The sequence below is a fragment of the Colias croceus genome, chromosome 20 (assembly GCF_905220415.1).
Source record: "Colias croceus chromosome 20, ilColCroc2.1".
Lineage (NCBI taxonomy): Eukaryota > Metazoa > Arthropoda > Insecta > Lepidoptera > Pieridae > Colias > Colias croceus.
This window is the reverse complement of record NC_059556.1, coordinates 2,619,869-2,644,564: the sequence shown is the minus strand read 5'-3', so window position 1 is coordinate 2,644,564 and position 24,696 is coordinate 2,619,869. Positions and strand designations below refer to the sequence as shown.

General features: G+C 32.0%; 1 protein-coding gene across 1 annotated transcript; it reads right to left on the bottom strand.

Moving 5' to 3' along the window:
* Positions 1-13,726: 13,726 nt before the first annotated feature.
* Positions 13,727-23,961, bottom strand: LOC123700931 (synaptic vesicle glycoprotein 2C-like). The gene is made up of 10 exons (XM_045648308.1): positions 23,761-23,961; positions 22,853-23,065; positions 21,437-21,599; positions 20,333-20,517; positions 18,939-19,123; positions 17,760-17,920; positions 17,510-17,660; positions 16,152-16,426; positions 14,252-14,379; positions 13,727-13,808 (listed from the first exon to the last, which is right to left on the bottom strand). The coding sequence occupies exons 1-10, from the start codon at positions 23,804-23,806 to the stop codon at positions 13,741-13,743; spliced, it is 1,575 nt and encodes a 524-aa protein (XP_045504264.1). The 5' UTR covers positions 23,807-23,961; the 3' UTR covers positions 13,727-13,740.
* Positions 23,962-24,696: the final 735 nt, after the last annotated feature.

The window sequence follows — 24,696 nt, the reverse complement described above, 5'->3', positions numbered from 1 at the left end:
CACACATTATTAATTTTAAGGTTTTTTTTTTCTTTCACATTACATTGGAGTGATCTTTTTTAGGAGTTAGGAGGCTATAAAGTGACATAAGGTATTCTTACGCAGAACATCTCATTCCCATAGGAATGAATTAACTGAACTTTGACCACGCGGGTGGCAGTTGCATTTTGTAAATACGTGTGCTAATTTACCTGATTCACGCTACACCGTGCCGGGGCTGGACCGTGCCGAAGCCGAGAAACAAATGAAACAATGTCTATCGACATTTCAACGCTCTGCCCCGGCCGAGCCACGCTCAGGTATGATTCACTTCATACAAAAAGGACTGACTGAGCAAGGCCCACGACACGGTGAAGAGTAGTTTGAAGTTTGAAGCGTTTAGCGTTTGAAGTGATACTATTGGTTATTTACAAACACATTTCTCGCTACACATCTTCGCACATTGGTGAAAAAGCACCCTAAATCATGCAACGCACATGACTAGAGAATAACTTTAACGCTTCAGAAGTGTTCTTAAAATCTCGTCACAGATGTTCAAGCATAGTTTTGGTATGGTATAAAAGTCTGTCCGCGTACACTGCACCTGTTTTGTTGGACGTGGTTAGGTTTGCATAATACAATCGTATTTTGTAACTATGTGTCCTTGCGTGACCAAGCGTTTTGTATGAAGTCTAATCTACGATATGGTTGATTGTCAATTATCCTATGCCATAAAAACTGCATACGGGGATAATTTTTTTCATTTTATGGCTTGTTTTAAATCTTGGTCAAAATTTATCCGTCCAATAAAGTATTACATCTTACTAAATAGTATAATAATACAAAAATATCACACTGTTAAAACAGAACATTAGGACATATTTTTGAAGTTGTTGTTGTTTGAATCAACCCTTTAGTTTAGTAGAAATTGATTGACAGATTTATTTAAAAATACAATGTTTTATGAAAAAACTTCTTACTTCATAGCTACCCCCATACTTTAGAAGCACTTATTTTAGGAGAACATTTATAGAATATTAATCAAAATTTCATCATGAACTTCCGTATTTTTAATCCCAAATCAGAGCTTTTAATATAAAACCTTTCAACACGTTAATCAGTGATGACATTATTAATTATTAAATTAATTATTTAGCATAAATCTTTAATAATTCACGAGGGTAAGTTCATTCATGCTCCTGCATAATTCATTATGTCGAATATTATTTTGGGTCACTTGGTCTTTACTAAGGCTTTATCAATGGATCTTATAAGAAAGGAATTTCACACGTCAGCAATATATTGATGTGGTTGGATATTTGGCAAGTAAATATTATATGAGCTTTGTCGAGAAACTTTTTAAAGTGATTGTTGATTTCTTGTTACTAAGAGCGATTCATCATAAATGATACATAGGTTTATTAATTGTGCTCTATATTTTATTATAGTAATATAATTGAAAGTGGCTCTATAAAAAGAGCAAGTTCTTTTAAATCGGTTTATTTTAAAAAGCTTAATGGATTGAAACATTAACTAATTCAATTTTGAAGTAAATTAAAAACTCATGAGCCGGATATAAAAAAAAACACATTACGGATTAATAGTAATATTAACTTAAATTTATTATTACTACCTCAACATTAAAGAATATTATTCAAATAAAACACTTAGAAATGGACTTTCAGGCAAATATAAACATTGAAAGTTAATTTATTGGTAATCTACACGCAGACAAAGCCACAAACAAGACATAGGTATCTAGATAATTTCCACGCTTGGACAACCAGCGCTCTGAAGTTTTCTAAACCCACAAGAGAGACTCCCTCTTCATGCATAACAAAGTAGATATTAACATACAGAATATACCTTCAAATTCGATCTATTAGAAACTAGCTGCGCTTCGCGGTTTTACCCGCGTGGCTCCGCTCTTGTTGGTCTCAACGTAATGATATATTATAGCCTATACCTAGCCTTCCTCGATAAATGGGCTATCTAACACTGAAAGAATTTTTCAAATCGGACCAGTAGTGCCTGAGATTAGCGCGTTCAAACAAACAAACTCTTGAGCTTTATAATATTAGTATAGATTAACAATTCCATCAAATTGTGCCGAGGATATTTAGATTTTAATTTACTACGCTTCTTATTTATTTCCTTAGAGAACTTAAGTCTTTTAAATTAAAGTTCTTTACTCTCATTTCAAAGAATACTCGTCTATTCTCTAGAATTCTAAGAAATGTTTAATTTACTTTTTCTTATGCCTGCGTTACCTGAGTTTCATTAATGCTACTTGATCCCCCGTGGAAGCCTTCAACAAAATCTGTATTATGAATCTATTTCCCAGTAAAAATTTATAAATCTACACTAATATTATAAAGCTGAAGAATTTGTTTGTTTGAACGCCCTAATCTCGGAAACTACTTGTCCGATTTGAAAAATTCTTTCGGTGTTAGATAGCTCATTTATCGAATAAGGCTATAGGCTATATATCATCACGCTACGACCAACATGAGTGGAGCCACGGGGGTGAAACCGCGCGGAGCAGCTGGTATGGATTATGTCGATTTAAATTTTCATTACGAAACGTAAAAATGTTGTTTTCCAATAGATAGAGATCACTACATAGTATAAAACAAAGTCGCTTTCTCTATCCCTATGTCCTTTTGTATGCTTAAATCTTTCAAACTACTCAACTGATTTTGATGCGGTTTTTTAAATAAATAGAGTGATTTATGAGGAAGGTTTTAGTATACAACTAGCTTCCGCCCACGACTTTGTACGTGCATCCCCGTTTTTCCCCGTTCCCGTAAGAATATCGGAAAATCCTTTCTTAGGGGACGCGTACGTTATGACATCTACCTGCATGCCAAATTTCAGCCCGATACGTCCAGTGGTTTGGGCTGTGCGTTGATAGATCACTATATCAGTCACCTTTGAGTTTTATATATATAGATTTATTAGGTTTTAGACAAAGCAGGCGAATCCGCGAGTGGAAAGCTAGTTCTAGAATATAGAATAAACACGTTTTTCTGCCAATCTGTTACTAGGCAGCATAAAAGTTTCTGAAGATGGATGGATAGATCCGTCTTTCACGCAAAACGGATCATGTGATCTTATAGGAATTTAGCACAAAGTTATATTAGTTAGTATATAGGCCTTTATCTGGATACTATATTATACGCCACGGGCTTAAACTAGTCTATTTATTACCTATTGAAACAATTATAATTCTGCTGACATGTACATTGCACATTATATTTACCATGAAAAAGAATTGTGACACTGTTCACTGCACATTACAATATATGCTGTTTTTATAAATAAAAAAGTCTTACAATAGTTTACTACACTTAACATTTCTTACTTATTTTCCGCTTAAAAAATCATTATTAAACGTAATTATATTCCAACCTTATACCGTTATGAAAATTGGAACCGAAGGCGACTTGCAAATGAGGCTTCGAGGTGCAATATCCTATACATACAGACTACGGAACGAATTAATATTTTCTGATGTTCAATTTAAATTTCTAGGAAATTTTTCTGTATACTTTTCAATTATTTTTAACAAAGCATTTATTTAATAAGTTAAAAATAACAGGATGAATGAGATACTCTAGATTTTACATAGGGCAACGTATTAACACAACAATTATTCGTGTTTCTAAATTATTTCGTTTATAAATTTATAACGTATTAACAGTTTATAATTTACTAGTTGCGCTCCGCGGTTTTACCCGCGTGCCTTCGCTCCTATTGGTCTTAGCGTCATGATAATTATATAACCTATAGCCTTCCTCGATGAATGGGCTATCTAACACCGAAAGAATTTTTCAAATCGGACCAGCAGTTCCTGAGATTAGCGCGTTCAAACAAACAAACTCTTCAGCTTTATAATTAGTATAGATATTATAAAATATATTACTAAAACTAGGTAATATAATATTATCTCATCATTCGAATAACATAACGAACGACATTAAATTTTACCAACTTAAAGCTGAAATTGATGTAAAAATGTCGTACCTACACATAAAAAATTATTGAACACGTAGGAATCCTTACATTTATTTTTATTTTATCTAACTAAGAATTAAACAATCTATTACATTTTCATTCATTCATATTTTCATTCATTCATTCATTTTTCTCAATAACTGTCTTCTTTATCAACCCTCCTTAACAGAATCCAGCAAAATCATAGGTTACTCGCAGTAAATTTACTACACCGTTTAACTATAAAAATATGTAACAATATGATATCCTTAGGATAAAGGAATATTTTATATTTTCTCGCAAACAATCTCACGATGTATAAGAGGATTTTGCGTGTCACTTTGTTAGGACGTGATCTTCTTATTTTGGATTTCCTATCTCATACGGATTTTGATCCCTCGTTATTTAAAAAACAAGGATTATCCATTTTTTTTATTTCAAATGTTAAATTTATTTCAAATTATATTTAAAAAAAAATTGATGTTATAGTTCGATCGTGTATAATGCATAAACTGAAAAACTACACAACCGGTTTTGAAAATTCTTTCCGAAACTTTTTTCAGTTTGCAGTGGAACAGAGTCAACTAGATCAGCAAATATGTATACATTTAAAGAGATTTAATCTACATTTTTTTTTTATTTGGTTGTCCTGTGCAGAAAAAGAATTGATTATTTAATATCTGCGCATGTTATAATATCACCGCTGCTCAAACAGTGAAGGAAAACATCGTGAGGTTATGTCGGTTACCTCAAGATGTTTTTCTTCGTCAAGGATCAAAAAATTCGACGACATGTGACATCTACCAACCCGTACTTGGCCAGCAAGGTGGATTATGGCCTGAACCCTTATTTATTATAGGAGGCCCGTTTCACAACTGCAATGGAAACATATGAGCTGATGATGACAAAAATATTCACACACAAACACACATTTTTGCCACATATATTTGATTCGCTTAAACATATATTTGATTCGCATATTAAATGCACCTCATCTATACTGTATTATAAAGCTGAAGAGTTTGTTTGTTTATTTGAACGCGCTAATCTCGGGAAGGACTGGTCGGATTTGAAAAATTATATCGGTGTTAGATAGCCCATTTATCGAGGAATTTATCATCACGCTAATGGCAGGAGCGGAGCCACGCGGGTGAAACCGCGCGGCACAGCTAGTACGATATATACTTATACAACCAACATCAATTTAATGGACTATACGGTACATTAGCAAAACTAAACGTATAACCGTTAGTTAGGAAGCTATCAGCAATGAATATTACCACTTTAACGGTAGGTAGTTAACGTAATTAGTAGGGATGTAACGATACATGATTTTGCCGATACGATACCGATACCGATATTTGTAGTAATGTATCGGCGATACCGATACCGATACCGATATCGATGGCTTGGTAGAAAAATAAATAGTGAATTATGCATAAAAAGTTACCAACATTTAACAGAGACTCAACTGTTAATCGTAGGTAGGTATTCTTTTAAATAAAAATGCCAAATCAAAAAACAACAAAACCATTTATTTTAGTATTATTATTTTACAAAGTCAGTTAAACTTTAAGTATCTAATATTGTATGTACAATCATTACCTAATAAAAGTTTACTATTGGGAGATATTGGTAGTTTTTTCAGAAAACAAAGTGCGCACGCGCGCGCGGCCTCCCGCGTCGTTTATTGGGCGCGGTTTTTTGAATTGTTTGATATCGGTATCGGTTGTTTTATTATCGGCGATACCGATATATCGGCTTGCCGATTATATCGGCCGATATATCGGTATCGGTATCGGTATCGTTACATCCCTAGTAATTAGGGATTTTTCGGGTAATTAAAGTAATTAGCGAGGAACATAAAATTTATTCGGTTTAACATAACGTAACCGTTGTTTACTTGAAATAAGGTGAAAAGTTCTAAGTTTTCAACGAACGAAGCAAGAAATATTATACAGATTACGGATTCAAAAAATATGGATCTATCATCCATCTCTTTATCAGATGGCAAGATTTTAATAATACATTATGACATACAGAAGGATTATGATTGTGATTATGACCACTTATAACTTAAGAACGGCTGGTTAATTTTTAGTTAGTTGGATTCCTGTCATAATTGTAAAAAAAATATAAAAGCATGCATCCGTGCTGTGGAGGGCAGCTAGTATTAGTAAACAATAAATATAAAATTATGTCTATTCTGATATTAAGTCTTAGTTTGACCTCACTAATACTCGCCGTAGTAAACATCTGCATTTGCATACACGTAGAATATTCATGAAAATCAAACACAGGAACAGTAGGGAAAATCTTGTTAGCTATAATAATAATAAATAAATAAATAAATAAATAAAATTGTTTATTTCTTTTAAACAAGTTTTCATCTCGGGTTGGAGGTAAGTGCCTTCATTTAAGTGACAAATTTCACTATATATAGCTATACCCTGATGTATCTTTATTTGTTTTTATAAATACTTTAGTATGTGTTATGATTAAAACCTTGAGATATTATGTAGTGATATAATTCGTAGATGAATGAATAATTTAATATAAATCTACAAAATAAAAATTAAAAAAAAATTATTTTCAAAACGGACGAATAATTTCAAATAGTAGGTAGGTAAATAGACGAGGAAGGCTTTAAGTCACATAATATCATCACGCTAAGACCAAAATAACGGTACAAAAGCGAGGCACAGCTAGTAATTATTATAAAACATGAGTTTTCAGTGATTTTTTTTTCAAAAATATAGATTGTTTAGTAACGTATTTAATAATGCATTAATTATTATTTATTTATTATTAAATATGAATCGTATAAAAGCAAAACGCAATATCCACATAATTTTGAAATTGACATTTCGATGGCGCCAAATTTATTTATTTATGTGTTGATTTATATTTTTTTATTGAATTTGAAAATAAGATTTTATTTGTTAAATACAAATAAATTTTCCTCCATCTACCCTGTCAGAAGTCAGCACTTACCTACAGGCTACACGTGTATCGAGGAATGAAATCATTCTCTTTACATTCATTTATAATTCTGTTAAAGCATTTTAAATGGGTTTGTATTTAATCGTTTTCTTCTATAAATAATTAATATTATATGTATTAGAGAAATAATGTTTCTTACTTCGTCCGTCATCTTTATAAGTTCAATTGAATACATTATTTTAAATTATAATTAACCCTAGATCACTACCCTTCGTCGATTCGACGACGAGTCACCAAAAAAATAGCTATAACTTTTACGCGCGCGACCGTATGGTTTTCTGACTTCAGCTAATCTTAGCCAACCCGTTGCGCTTGCGATGGACGGTAGTGCTTTGTACGTGGAAGGTCCACACGCGCTGTTCCAGCAACCATGGCTCGTCACATCGACGAAGGTTAGTATTAACGTAACTTTTCGTACTATTTAGTTAAGTTAAAATTACGTTATTTTATCTTTTATAATGGTGCCTATTATTTTATTTTTTAGACACGATTCATACGTTATTTTTAGAAGTTGAAAGCGATGAGGAAAATTCATCTGCGAGAGAGCCTGAAGCCATTGAGGCTGAAGAGGCATGAAACGGAGGGTGATGATGAAGTTTTTACTGTCAATAAAGAGCAATTTCCAGATCAAGATTATGAGGCAAGTAGTAATACATCTCCCCACATTCTATTGAAGATGAGACACTTAGCACTACAGCTGACCCTAGCGATTTGATTATAAGACCATCGCGTACCATTCTTCGTGGAAAAGACAAACACATATTATGGTCATCACAACAGTCAAGGTCACAAAGCAGAAGACCTTCAAAGAACATAGATATATAGTACGTGGGCCTGTACGCTTTTTTCAAGATATTTTAGATCCTCAATGTTTTTCAAGTATAATTACTGGTGACATTACTGATACTCTGCGGAACTCAATCACATAAATTTTAAACATGCCAGGAAGAAACAATGTGAAAGTTATAAATGAGACTGAGCAAAGTAATGCTGCTAATGTACCTCCATAACAAAATAAAATAAACATATATGCTATATGTCCCTCCGTATAGCAAAGGTAGACCAAAAATAGGTGCACTAGGTGCAAAAAATCGTTTTGTGGGGAACACAAACTTGATGTGTGTCACAAATGTTTTAGATCCTAAGCTATTATCAAAATTATATTTTTAATTAATTTTCCAGACATTATTTTTGTAATTAATAGTTTATTTCCAGCAATTTAGAGGTATATATTATATGTACGGAATTTTTCAAAAAAATTAAGAATGTTCATAAAGCGTGTAAACTGTGATCTCATTTTGATGACTATTTGAATTAAAACTATGTTAAAATAAATATTTTAATATTTTTATATGTAGATTAATACATTATGCTTAAAATAAAACATAACTACAAATATTTTTTTTTAATTAAACCCTTAAATCCCCTCCAATAAACAGCGTAGTCGAAACGACGAAGGTTAGTATTAAACGTCGAAAAATAAGGTTAGTGTTCTAGGGTTAATATTGTAATTACTTATTATTTTATGTTTGACCGATTTCATTAGAATAATGTATGATTCGCTTTAAATATAACTAGCTTACCGACCGCGGCTTCGCTCGCTTTGTCTAAAACTTATTAAATGATATACTAAAACCCTGAATCCTGAATCACTCTATCTATTAAAAAAACCGCATCAAAATCCGTTGCGTAGTTTCAAAGATTTAATCACACAAAGGGACATAGGAACATAGGGATAGAGAAAACGACTTTGTTTTATACTATGTAGTGATTCATTAAAATATAATTCACGTTAATTAGAGGAGTGTTAAGTTTATTTTATTTATTCTTTACTCCAAGAATGATTCAAGTGAAAGGAGAAAAATACAGAACAACGATTAAAAAACATAATATTCCCTTTATATAATTGTTCTCTCAGCATCACCTTACAGATGTTTTCCTTTAATAACAAAGCTTCACGGAGTTTCTTACAACTATTATATTTTTCGCAATAAAAACAAACACAACCCAAAATGCATCCAATTGGTCCAATTGTCCAATTGTTGTGTACAAACAACTTCAGACACAAGACTGTGACGTCACTGTTGAGCGAACAAATTAGAGCCAAGATTACTTCGTACTAGCTAGCTCAGTTTGTACACTGAATTCAATTTGTGGTTCATTCAGGTATTAAATTGGGTGGGTAGTAAATATAAATATAGACGTTCTTATTCCAGATAATATTATGTACTAAATTAGTAAACTTCTGTTTACATCTTACAGTAATTAGCCAGGAGAATGACGGTGTGAAAACATCGCAGTACCTACTTCAGAGAGCATTTATCGCTATCTTTTTTTGCAATTGCTAGACATATTGCTAGATACTTTCTGATAACTCATAAATAATATTTATATCGGTAAAATAAATCTCTATTGAAATCCACCATAAAAATGACTCTCTTACTCTGGACGACTACATCTTTTGAAAAACAGTACATAAATAATATATCGAGTTTCTTATCGATTTTTCAGTAGCAGCGACCTTACGAAAGGATGGCAGTGTAAAAAACCAGCTGTTCATAAACTTGTAAAATACATGAGAATTTTCGGACAAAAAGCTCTTCCTTCTTCTAAAAATTTGTATCATCAGGGGACACGATAACCGTTCATTCCTTACCGATATGAAACAATATATTATACAGTGTACGTTCTGTATTCATATTATATTGTCTTGCAATGAAAATTGGAAGCAAAATAGCAAGCCAATGTAGAATAAGTACACGAGTGTAAAATTCATATTTATATATTCAGAGCCGTTCACTACACAATTTCAGCATCGAGTCTCGAACAAAACAGTTTTATTTTCGATAGAATTGAACAATTTTAGAGGCAATATGTAGATAGGATTATTCTATTTGATGCCGTGTTTGCTTATTTCAATAAGCTCTATGGAACCTATCGTACTGTATTTTCTAGTCTTATATTTTTAAATAAAAGGAGTATTTTCAGTAATGGGTGCCTGGAATAAGAATTCAAAATTCATAACAATTTTGTTAGGATAACAAGAACCTTTTAGTTTACCGTTTAGTCTAGAGATAAAGTTAACCATTGTTTTCTCATTAGTTTATAATAATTATGCTTTTAAAGGTTAAGTTACGTACAATTAGCTTATTTCCGTGACATCTTCCATTCCATCTGAATTTACTTACAAATTGTATTAAAATAAATCTATGGGCACATTTTTTGATCAAATAGAAAAAAGATTGAGCTTGTTGTTAAATTTCGTCTGAACATATTTTATTCTAGGAACCTTTTATCCTAAAAATGTATTCGACAGATTCAGAATGGATCAACCGAAATTTATTGACCGACCACAAATTTTGGAAACAACTAAATACAAATATCTTTGAAAAGGGGTTATTTTCAGAAGTGAGTCAAAACCGAAACGTTAAACGAATCTTTTGTTAGGAATAACGTGAAAACCTTCTGAATAGAGTTAAGACGTCACAAACATAAATTGACAAAAGACTTCCGTAAGCGAGGAACGTGTTTTTAGACTCAGAATTGTAGGTTAGAAAAATAACCCTATTCTTTTATTCCATGGAACAGCTTTCTGACCGCGCTCTTATCATGCGATTTGCCATAATTCGTACATCTATTCCATGTTTATAAAGATTGTTTCGTGACTTGTTTCGGGGCCTTGGCCGTTTTCAAGGCTGTAAAAATATATTTGTGATACCTATATGATACCTGTATTAACTGAATGCCCGACTGCACCTAGCTGCTACTTTTCAGATCAAGAGATACCTAGTGTGTAGGGATACAATATTTTGCACGTCGTGTTCGCTCCTAGAAGAACGTTAAACAAAACATTACACGTATTATTATCCTTGTATTTTCACCAATCTACAAAATAGTTGCATCGTCCAGATATTGGACCAAATAAAAAAGTGGGACTTTGGTTCTACATCTGATGGAATTGTTTTAATCATTCAATGCGTAAGGTTGTAAATATTGTATTTCATTAACAACATAATATTTTCATTAACAACAAATCAACCACGAAATCCTAACATTAACCAAAATCTCCAAACACCAAATCCACATACATACTCTACTTAGCTTTTAAAACGAACGAGCCTAACTCACAACATGAACGAAATCATTCACAAAGCACCAAAACAACTCGAATCAATACACTCGTAGGAATTAGTAGTCGAGTCAGGGAGGGAACAATTAGCAATAGTTTTTCCTTTGCACTCATATCACGAGTGGGATTTTATAAAGTTTCGGGATTTGTGAAGAGCAAGTGGAGAGTAAAATAAATTGGAGTGTCAGTGTCACTGTGCGTGTGATTATCGTTTTACATACAATTTTAATCTATTTTCTGTATCATCCTCCTTCAAGCTTCACTTTAGGATAAGTACCTATATTCTATATAGTATATAGTTCTACATTAAGTGATTCATAAAATTACTTAAATAAAAAGTAAAACTAAACAGAAACCTTTGTTATTGTTTAAACAATTCAAGGAATGGTTTTAACTATGTCGATGTTTTCATATTTTGTTTTTATAAAATCAACAGTAGCATACAATATCATCAATGGTCAATCTCCTCATAAATATATTTTAATGACTATTAATTTAATTATCATCGAGAATGTGACTTCCAATTACCGTAAATTTAACTTAAATAATGTATTATCATAAAATTATTGAACATTATCATTTTGGCGAAAACAATTTAACAATAAAAGTCATATTACGCAATATTGTTAAAACAAATTAATTTACGTAAAGTTAATAGCAATGAAATATTATTTTCATGTTCATTTAATCCTTTTCATATAAATTATAATGCATAATGGTGGATCCACACAATTATGCCTTTTTGTTTTTATATAATACTAGCTTTCCGCCCGAGGCTTCACCCGCTTTGTCTCAAACCATAAATAATATACTAAAACCTTCCTCTTGAATCACTCTATCTATTAAAAAAAAACGCATCAAAATCCGTTGCGTAGTTTTACATTAAGCATAAATAGGGACAGAGAAAGCGACTTTGTTTTATACTATGTAGTTATTTATTTAAAAATTGGATCTTAATTGGTACAAATCTAATATGCCTCATCAGTATTGTTAAAAAAACACTATTCCTTAACCTTACTCCTAAAACCACGAGAGAAAATTAAGATAGCTCTTTGTGTCCAAATACGAATGGCCTTGATATTATGTTTCTGTATTGATATTCTCTAAAGAATTACGACTTAAAGAAACAAAAAGAAAATCCGTAATTTGAAAAGTATTCCCTCTGGCAAAAAACACACAATACAATAAAAGCTCAAAGTAACTTCCCTACATGCAAATGAACTCGTTCTTACGATAATGCCTCACAATTCAGAAGTCAACAGACTCGAATATCGATTGTTTTCAAGTAATTGTCATGCAAATTGGCATCCCCACATGGCAAAGTTTCCTTAATGAAACCATAGTATAAAGTGATCAAGTACGATATCTTCGAACAAAGGTACATCGCGCCGTTTGTATGTATGCGAAGCGCTTCGCACTACGCAAGCTTGACGCACGCACACAACGCTGATCAGTTCCTTCTCATGGACCGTTCTCGTGAGGGCCGCGCCATTGCTGTGAGCGGTTTGTGTTTGCTTTTACAATTATTTAAAATATAATTTGTCTTTTTATACTATGATCAAACCTCGCGATATCATGCAAATTGGACATGCAAGTTAATCGTGTGGACCCACCATTACGGAAACTCATTTATCTGAATGATATTTCATTCATGAAACTTCAGCTATGATAAATTTTAACTCTTCATTAACACTCGGAAAAGGTTTGGCGACGGAAGTCAGTAAATGTGGATATTTTTGAAAGAATTTCTGGATTTATCTCGAAGGTAACGAGGTGCATTTGGAACGTGTCAAATTGGTAAATGGAGTTAAAAGTTTTCGTATATTTTGACCAAAAAAAATTTACGTTACAAGCTGCACAGAGTTTTAACGTTACAGTTTCATTATAAAAAAATAAAATACAGATTTTATAGTGTTAAAATACTGCAATAATATTCAGTAATAGTTCACATTTCCTTATAAGCAAATACACACATGATATAAACCCTAATTCCCCAAACAATTAACTTCGATATCGAGTAATAATTAGATCGGTAATCAACAACGTGATAGATCCCAACTTGAGACAAGTTGTGTAACTTTGTAATATCGGTGTGAGTGTCAGTCTTTATGTACTAATGATACGTGATACGGTTTCGATTCGTGCTTGCAATTAGGTGGATTCACAGAATGACCGCCTTCTACGTACAGTGGTTGACGCGTGAGCGTAACACCGAGGGATCCTGGGTTCGATTCCCGGTGAAGAAAAAAAATGTCTCGTAATGGGTAAACAGTCTGGTAGGTGAGGACCTAGGGTTTAAAATCGATCCAAGGATTTGAAACCAGGTGAGCGTACAGAAAATAAAAATATTTTTCTCTTTATCTGCGCATGTGGATAACATCGCCCGAAACAGTGGAGGAAAATATCGAGAGGAAGCCCGCATGTTGAAAAATCAAAAAGTTGGACAACACATTATGACATCTGCTATCCCGCACTGGGCCAGCTTGGTGGATTTTGGCATGAACCTGTATGCCCAGAGACCAGCAGTGGGAACATATTATTATATGTGCTGATGATGATGTTGTATACAAATCTAAATAATCTATGTATATTATAAATGAATAAATAAAAAAACACGAATGGATTTCTTTGTTTTATTTATCTCCAGTTCCCTTATTCTGTTTATTCGGATCGGGTAAAAAGTACACAACGCTTGCTTGACCTGGAAATAAGATAAATATTATTATATTTATGATATTATATTTTCTCAACCCTTCGAAGATATTTTCATAAAATATTGTTAACTTACATAAATAAAGTTATATTAGTAGGTATAATAGATATTATAAATATACATTTATTGTTTCATCGTAGTAATTATAAAAAAGTATTGGACTAAATAATTAAGATGTAAAAAAGATAGAAGTAGATGTTAAGAGGTTCCTCGCTACTTTAAGGTAAACCTACTTTTCTATATAGATACAATTTTGCAAACAGATAGGTAATGTTCAAATCCGAAATTTATCAAAAAATGCAAAATTAATACAAAATTAAACAATTATCTTATCTATAAAATCATCTAAATACAGACAAGCACGTGTAGATAATAATATAACCATAATAATACAAATAACAAAAGAATAAAGATAACTGGTAAATACTTACAAAGACACGCAATAGAAAGCGTAAGGAAGGGTGCCATACACCCCATTTCTAATAGTACTGGGAACAATACATTTCCCAATAGAGATCCCGTTCTACCAACTATCATTACTATTGAGAATGCTAATGCTCTGAAAAAGAAAGGTATATTTTTAGTAAACATTATTGATAGTAAAAAAGAGACCATATTGTTACAAAAAGCATATTAACATATATTAAGAAAAAATAAAGATTAACAAAATATAAAAAAGACAAATAATAACGAATGAAATATTTTACACTGAAACTAGTGTTAAATAATATCAACAACGACGAATATGATGAATTATTGTTAACATTTCTAAAAATACCAAAAAACTGTATTTATTTTGTTTTACATATACATATTTTGTTTGTGACGCTAAAGAAAATACAGTCTTAATTATCGTCTTAATTACATATTAATTGGATATTAAATCTATGCCTCCTGAAATAAGTTGCCTCCTATATAATAATAGAAACTTCATATTAAAGAAGAGATAAAACAATACTGACACAAATAATATCGACAGATTACATTTCTTTATTGAAATAATGGAAAAAACGCCTGGATTTTCCCGCAGGGCGTGTAATCCAAATTAAACCATTGCACATTCAATTTCACATTGAAAAGGAATTTAAAAACTTCACTGATGTAAACTGTGTCATAAAATAACATATTTTTAACACACTATATAAAAAGGTTTCTTTTACATTCAAGCTTCAACTACATTTCAACTTCTTTAAAATATTAGAAACAAGAAAGTTTTCGAGGAAGAAGATGTTATTCTTTCATTAAAAATAGCGGATCCAATCTGTAGGTATACAATATAGCAAATATATCACAAACACCACCACATACTACTTTTAATCGTCTTTTAATTAAAACATTTCAAATTATTTATTTTTTTATACATCGCCGTCCCCGGAGAATAAAATGATAACAGCAAAAACACAACTTTTCAGGAGAAATAAAAAACCGATAATTGTCTATAACTCGCAAAGCAATAGACGTAGAGATATAAAAAAAGGCTCAGTGGTAGCTAATTTTTTAACATTTTATTATGTTTCAAATTTTTTTTAATAACTTTAAGAGAACTGAAGATAATTAAAATTTAAAAAGTTAGTAGCATTTGACTGAAATGTAAATTTACTAATACACACTTATCATTTTATTCTCGTTTATATTGGACATATGCATTAATGGATAATATCCAATGAACTTTTATTCTGGGTTTTTTTTAAACAATATTAGAGTAATCAACTATTATTACATAAAAAATGAAGACACTAAAAAATAATTAAAATCAGTCTTCCTGATCTACAACGTGATCATAATGTACATGATCATACGAATGGCGCCAACACATATTTTTACGAGAATAAAATGATAATAGGCGTTCGTCATTATTTCGCCGTTTCTTTTTTCCGAGAATATTATTGTAAAAGTTATTACCACATAAAGAGTGAAGAAACTTTTTCACTATCATATTACTATCTTTTTTTTCTAGTACGAATATGTTCTGGGAAAAAGCAGTGAATACAATTGTAATATCCTATAACTTTGTGGATAACAGGAGAAAAAATACAAAAAAAATTGTATAGATGTATTAAGCTACGTAGGCTTCAAATATCGCATAACAATAAAACAGCTATGGTAATGGCGATTATCATTTTATTCTCCGGGGACGGCGACATAACACTTTATTGTACAAACGTGGATGGACAAAACAAAAAAGAACAATATTACAAAAAGGCATCATTTTTACAAGAGTCGGCCTTATTGCTGAACAGCAATTTCTACCAGACAACCTGGTAGGAAAGTACATGTATGAAGGTGGGATAGCGCAAGAAAAATTATTAACATTAACATCAGAAAACTCACCTTAACTTAGTAGGAAACACTCTAACAAGAATGTTTCCTTGCAGAATACTGCTCGTCTGAACCAAAGCACATGTAACGGATATCAACAAGGCAATCTCAATTGACGAGCTTGTAAAATACAGCCCACTAGACGCTGCAGCACATGATATTTGTATCAAAAAGATTAGCAATCGATGTCCCAAGCATTGAACTACGAAACTAGAGGCTCCGCTGAATATGAGACTCGTTACTCCGAGGATAATGGCGTTTACGTAAGTCTCTGTTCCGCTGACTTGCTGAAACATAATATAATAAATTTATAGTAGTATATAGTATAATAAATTTATAGTAGTAAATTTATATTAGTTTTGTAGAAAAAAAATCTTCAATTAACTGCAATAATAATGCTGAATAAGTGAATACAATAAATCGCGCTTAAAATCCGTTAAAATCTTTAATTTCTTAATGTATAATACTCGCGTAAAATCTAACACTAAAAATACTAGATTTAACTGGTTGAATATAATAATATTTCAAAGTTCCTATTACCCATCATAATATGACTTTTTAGACATAAAATGTTTTAATAATTTTGTAATATTTTCAGATCTATCAGATGATAAGTTGATGAATTATTGAAACCAATTTTATAATCAACTATTGGTTCGCCCCGGCTTCGCCCGTGGTACATATTTCGCAATAAAAGGTAGCCTATGTCCTTTCTCGGGTATCAAAATATCTCCATACCAAATTTAATGCAAATTGGTTCAGTAGTTTAGGCGTGATTGAGAAACAGACAGACAGACAGAGTTTCTTTCGCATTTATAATATTAGTATGGATGATGAATAATTGGTTAGAACCTAAGTACCTATTAACCCTACAGTAGTCGCGTGGTCTACACGTGTAATCCAATACAAAATTACGAATTTCTAAAAATCTAATAGTTCCAGTTATTTCATCCTTCGTTTACTCAAATGCCATGCAAATGCCATGCAAGTGCCATGCATGTGCCCTGCAAGTGCAATGCATGTGCCGTGCAAGTGCCATGCATGTGCCATGCAAGTGCCATTCAAGTGACATGTGCGAATGCGATTGCCATGCGGTTGAAACCGCGGAGTACAGCTAGTATAATATAAAAACAATGGCAATAAAATTCAACCGGACCTCTAACACAATCATAAAAATACCTAATAAAATAAAAAAAGATGTGTGGCACCTGCCGCGGTAAAGCTATTGCATAGCATGCCTTCAAGCCACACCTCCGAGCCCGTCGCATTGGGGAACGTGAGGTTTTTTCGTTACGGAATTTCTCGATTCGGTCCCCGCGCTCAAGGCCCGCGATAGAAGCTATGCAATAGCTTAAAAGAAAAAGACTTACCGGTACACAAGTAGTGTTTGATTCAATTTGAGGCTTTACAGAGTTTTTCCAATTAATCATGTCACAGAACTGCCCGAACTCGCCGTGATCTTTGTGATAATGTTCAATTGTTGTTGATATCTGAGGATACCATAGCCTTAGGCAAGTGTATCTGATAAACCAAAATATTACGTTAGTAGAAAAATTGTACTTAATTGGAAGTATATATTATTTTTATATGATTTTGGTAAATGTTTTTTAATTTGCTTACGTGGATAGGCATACAAACGTCATACTGGATATTAATACAAGATTATAAATATTCCTTTTGTCAAAACTATCTTTTACTTCGAACAGACTTCTCACTATTTGCTTCTTAATTCCCAATTTCGCTTTTGGCTCATGAAGTTTCCCACGTTGCAATGTTTTTATCTTAAAAAATATAATGGGAATTAGAATGTAATGATAATAGGTATATACTAACACATATTATAAAGCTAAAGAGTATGTTTGTTTGAACGCGCTAATATCAGGAACTACTGGACCTACTTAGATAGCCCATTTATCGTGGAAGGCTATAAGCTACACAGGGTTACTTGTAAAACACCAGCAACCTCGCAGGACAAGATAGCTAACATCATAAGTAACAACATTTGTTCTACGAATTTTGATAATTTGTTAGATTTTATTTTCATACAAAAATAAATATTCATTTAATTTTCCATTTGAATATTATAAACTCTACGCGCATCCCAAAAAAAACGTAAACAAGAAGCGAACGAGAGGGGGAAGGGGGCGTCGCGTCGTCCTTTTGATAATGAATAGAACAGACTTACAAATGTTAGGAGAGTACAATTAAAGCTTAAAAAATCATTTAAAAATAATTTATTGCGTTATGCCAAAAGTCGTAGAATAAATATTGTTACTTTTGATGTTAGCTATCTTGTCCTGCGAGGTTGCCGGTGTTTTAAGGTGGACTTCCGACCAGCGCGGCTCTATCGAAACGGCCGCAGCGTCAAGTACAAGTAACCCTGTATATCATTACGCTCAGAGAAACAAAAGCGGAGCCACGCGAGTGAAACCGTGAAGCGCAGCTAGTAAATAATACGTAGTAGCATTTAATACAATATACTATTTATAGTAACACTTGACTATTAGATGATTGCTTTTGAATATACAAAACTAGGTAAATCTTAAAAACATTTTATATGTATGGGCAATGGGCATATATTATAACTAGAAGGCTTCGATCCAACATATTTGTAACATTTACTACTTACAACATTATAAACTATCTACTTATAATATGTATATATTATACTTAATAATAATAATTACAATGTAACAAAAACGCCTTTACTCATTACTTATAGCTATTACAGTTTCATGAGTTAGGTATTAGCTTTTAAGAGTTGAAAATAGCAATAAAATTAAAATGAACAGTCTTTACCGGAAAATCGTCTTTGTCCTTCCCTGTGTTAACATGATACATTGTTTTCAGGACCTCCAATGCCTCCTTATCGCGTCCCTCTGAGAGCAAGAACTTGGGACTTTCCGGCAAAGAGTAGTAAAGAAGGAACGCAAATAAACTCCACAACGAACAAACATATAAATAAATATTCCATGAATGTAATTCTGAAAGCAAACATATTTATGTTGGCAAATATTGTTTGTGATAAAATGGATCTTTGCATAGCTGTTTCTTATTATTGCTGTTTGAGTTTTAATGATTGTTTGATTAAAAATAAAATAAATAAATGAGAAAGACTATGTGTTTTTATTTTCGGCTAATCTGGTGCTATACAGATTAGTGTCGGAGAATTTAAATAACTCTCCATAATTCATTGTAATTACTTAGGTAGATATGTGAAATAATATTAAGTAATGACTCAGTGCGCACACCTTGCGAGGTCGAAGGTCGTACCGAGATTATATCATCGAGCTAGACTCAAGGAATATAAACCATAGCATGGCCCGTAACCCCATGCATTTCATATCAATTCAATATCGGCATTATGTTGTACACCATAGAGTACATTGTAATGGGAAGCCACATAACAACAACACAGTTATCATCGATATATTTATTTTATTACTTATTTATTTGGAGATCTCACAGAAATCTTACAGAAATCTTACAGTAATATAGGCAACTATAGGTATATTTTTAAATTTAGTACCTAATGTGATGGAAAAGAGGGATGAAAGTATAATATGTAGTTTTTTTCCGTAAGTTAATCCGAGAGGCAGAACATGTTATTAATTATTCTAGAAAATAAACAAAATTACGTCATCAGCATATTATGTCGAATCAAATAACATTATTTCTGTACTAGTGCACTCAACGATGTTTATTGAATTAATCCTAATTAATAATGAACTAATGAATATTAACATCTGTCAATTAACATCACAATAATATATACTATGACTGGTAGAAACTAAATTAGAGTTAAATTATTGTATACTAACCCCAAAACCCCACCCTATCATGGTACTCGGGTTAGTCTACACCAAATCAAATTGTTACAAAAAAACCAAGTCGACCAAATTGTTATAGATCCAATCTGTTTTCTTACAAACTTGATTTTGATGATAATTGGCAGTATATACCAGTCGCTTATATAGAAAACATTTTTAAATCCGCGCGTTAGTTGAATCCATACTAATTCCATGTAAGATTTCTAAAAATAAATTATCCGTAGGATAAGTAGGTAGGTGATCTCTGAGTTCTATGTCTATATTATACAGGGTGTCCTACCGTCGGTGTCTCTCACTGGAACTTGTATTTTGAAAAAATAAATAAATACCTAAGCACATAAAAATACAAATTATAGTACTCACCAAAATAGCCTTTCCATATAACAAAATACAGTTGAGTTTGAGGTAATATCGCCCATGACATGAGAGCAACAACTATAAGGGACAGTGACATGAATGAGCCGAGCAGTAATAGTATTCTGTCTCGGATTTCTTTGTGAATAAACTCTGATAACATCGTGGATATCGCCGTGTAGGATATAGTCATGCTGAAAAGGTCAATGTATTAAATTTGATGCCACATAATAAATTTGAAATATAGTGAAAGACCATAAAACAATACTATCGAAATACATTTCCAATTCAGAGTAGAAGAATGTACAGGTTTCAGTGGGAAATTAAACTTTTAAAGCAGTATTTTTTCCAGTATGGAAACCAAAAAAAAAAAAAAAAAACCCAACGGATTAGACATTCAAAATTGTAAAACTATTTTAAGATACAACATTTATTAACTTCTTAAGTAACTTTACTTCAAATGGAATAAGTATCTTTACTTCAAATGAGATCTGAAATTTCTAATCTTGTTATGGCCGGTGTTCACAGGCGTAGTAACTAAGTGCTTAGTGCTTGTCACTAATACTAAGCGCCAATGTGTAAACAGGGAGATAAGTAAGTATTATTTTTTGCCGAATAGTACAAGTACCATTTCGAATAGCTTGTCACAAATACCTCCTACTAGCTACGCGTAAACGTTACTTCTCACTTGTCAATAGTGGAGCTTAGTTGTGTGTCAAGCGCTAAGCACTTAGTACAAAACTGGCTTAAACTGGCTATTAAGCATTTGAAAGTGTGTTGTATTTGAAGATAGAACAATTATTAGCTTACTAGCTTTCCGCCCGTGGCTTCGCCCGCGTTTTGAAAGTAAAACCCGCATAGTACCCGTTCCTGTGGGATTTCCGGGATGAAACCTATTTTATGAATTAATCCAAGTTACCTTCTATATGTGTGCTAAATTTCATTGTAATCGGTTCAGTAGTATTAGCGTGAAAGAGTAACAAACACACACACACACAAACTTTACCTCACAAACTTTCGCATTTATAATATTAGTAAGATTTAGTAACTTAACTTTGAAAGACACTCCAAATTGTGTTAGGTAAATGTTCAACATAACCTCAAAACACTTACGCAATACCCTGAAGAAATTTAACAACTATTAACATCCAATACGTTTGACTGGAACCTTCGAGAAGGCCGCACAGAAATACTCCGAAGTGACCGCTAAGTAGAAATATCCGACGGCCAAATGTATCTACTAAGAATCCGATGAAAACGCTCGCTCCAATTTGCCCTGAAATAGGACCAAATATTAAGAGGCCTACACCACCGAAACTAGCGCCACCGAACATTTTATTTTTGTACTCCTTAACCAGATCAAATTTAAAAAATCTAGCTCGGTACTTTGCTAGTATATTACTTGTAGTATTTTTGGTATTACTTTTCACTAATCTAACTGTTCATTATTCTAGAGAACTTTTGATTACCGCCTAAAGTGGCCACTTTTGGCGGTAATCAAAAGTTCTCCTAATTTACCGAATGCAAAATAATGAAAAGTAATACCAAAAATACTACAAGTAATATACTAGCAAAGTACCGAGCTAGATTTTTTAAATTTGATCTGGTTTAGGAGTAAAAAAATAAAATGTTGGGGGGGCGCTAGTTTCGGTGGTGTAGTCGCCTTAATAAAGACTATATTTAATGACAGACTAAAAATAGAATTTCTTTATTAAGACAGATATCTACTTATATTATAAATGTACTGTCTGTATGTAACGTTTCACGCCTAGAGCAGTAAACTTATTTAATAATATTTATTAGTCGTTAGATATTTATTAATTTTGTAAGTTTAATACACACAACTATTATATTTAATTACATAAAGTAAAGAAAAATCAGGTATTGAAACATGTTATAAGAAAGGTGAACGTGAAATTCACGCGAGTGCAGTCACGGGCGCAAAGCTTGTATTGTAAACTTCCAAGAAACTATTTCATTTTTTCATCATAAATTATCAGGCTTTCTTATTTTTAAAAGTTACATCAATGAGATATTTTAAGGATTTGTGAATAAAATAGCGATCTCAAAATCTGTGTACTTTCTAAAATATTTGGAACAAAAATAAAACACTATTTCTGAATTAGGCTAACTACAACCTTTAAAATCGTTTGTTATAAAATTTATTAATCACATCTATATCATTATACATATATAAAGTAAAATACGTTCTAATATATTAACAAAATTATAAAAATACCATAATAAAGTCAATTTAACATAATAACACTTAAGCGCGTCGTACGCGGTATTTACTAATTTATTTATCTGTTTCCTTATGTATTGTAAAACTATTCACATGTACGTAAATAAATAATTACCAAAATATTATACGTATATATATTTTTTATGTAATACGATGAAAGAGATTGAGCTTCATAACACAGGGGATCCTAGTGTGGGGTTCAATGCAGCATATTATGTAACATTTTTTTGAAACTAATAAAGACATTTTTCATTTTCAAAAGAAAAAAATAAGAATTGTCTTACCAAGAAACGGTATGGCATTCAGCCATCCTTTCATCATGTTATCCATATCTAAGTCACATTCTGCTATTGGTAGAATAAAAGATGACGTAGTAGTCATCATAATAGTAGCAAGCATGCCACATAGTGATGCTAAGAGCAACCGTAGGTGAAACCAACCGAATTTACAAATTTTCAACGCATCTTCTAATACTAACATGGAATCATCTTGAGTGCCTAGAAATAGAAAAAGATATTAAAAGAACATTAACAGAAAGTAGTCAGGAGTCAGGACTGCCGATAGAAGAAAACTTGAACAAGAAGCTTTCAGTCAAAAAAGTATTTAGATACATCATTTTTTATTTTTACATAATTATTATGCTGCCGTGAAAAACTAAGTTCAATTATTGTTATTTTGTCAAAGATCTATTTCTTCAACACAAGTAAATAGCATGCAAATAAATACCACATAATATGCGCTCGGTTGTTTTTAATTGCTTGTTTCTTAAATAAAGCTAATATTGACGACATAAACAGTTAAAACGTTAAATCATAGATAAAATATTACGTCGCTAAAACTAATAATCTCGGGCCTTCACACCGTTTACAATCTCGTGTATTTATTTTACAAAATGAACCATAATTTCAATACCAACTCCAAATAAAACTTCTAAGATATCAGAATAATGTAAATCTTTTCTTATTTTTATCATAATCCTTCCATCAGTTGATTATAAAATTAAAACCTTCAAAAAGTCTCCATAAATCTATATCTTTATTACAATTTTCTTTTGTCTGTTCAAAATCACTTTCACACAAATTTTCATAAATTGTTATTTGATTTTCACATGTCACAACCTCTTAAATCTATATGTTTTTAATAGTTTCTTCTTCTCAAAATTATTTAACATTAATTATAACACCAAAATTACCTTCATTTTCATTGTTCTCACTGTCTACAGGTAGGCTTACAGTCATTGCAACTAATCTTATATTTCGACCACAATATTAACGTAACTCTGAAGTATTTTTAATTAGACGAATAAATTCTAACAATAATTGCGAAAAGTACACTTCTATTTACAATGAAGTAATTTTGTCGAGTGAACGTAAATTACATTTATAAAACAAATATTGGAATATGATAAGTGAGTTCATTTACTGAAGAAGATATTATTATAATGATGATTGTACATAAATTTAAATTGTTTGAAGATGTGTCTTTCTTTCCTCTTTCTTTATATACCTAATATGGTAGGTGTGTAAATAGATCTTCAGGTGCGGTTTATTCATCTTTAGTTTCAGATATGTGGATTGGTTCATGATCTGAACATATCATCTCAATAGGAATACTTTAATCTAATATTGTTAAATTATTTAAAATGCCAATCAAAACTACTCTTTACATTCCAGCTATTTGAGAGGATTTGTGATAACAATTGGTTCGTATTCTTTTTCTTTTGTGACTTGACTCAAATTATTTTTTTTCCATGTTGTAACTTATACCTTAGCCATAAGTATTGTTGTGACAGGTGTTGGGTGACCTCAATAAATAAAATAAAATAAATATGAATTTATCAGTCCCACTACCCGCAAATTATATTTTCTATTCCACAAACAATGCAATAAAACAATGACGATAATATACGATATAAGACAAAACAATGCAATGCAGATGCAAACCGCTCCACTTACTCCGAACAACACTTCACTAAAATATGATACACATCGGAAATCAAATAACACTTAGTTGTTACAGAACAAAGGAACTTCTGTCACCACTCACCAACGGGCTATAAGGAAGATGCATTTATAGCCCAGCCCTCATACCATGATGTCTTAAAGCAGTATTTACAGTATGCAAAAAT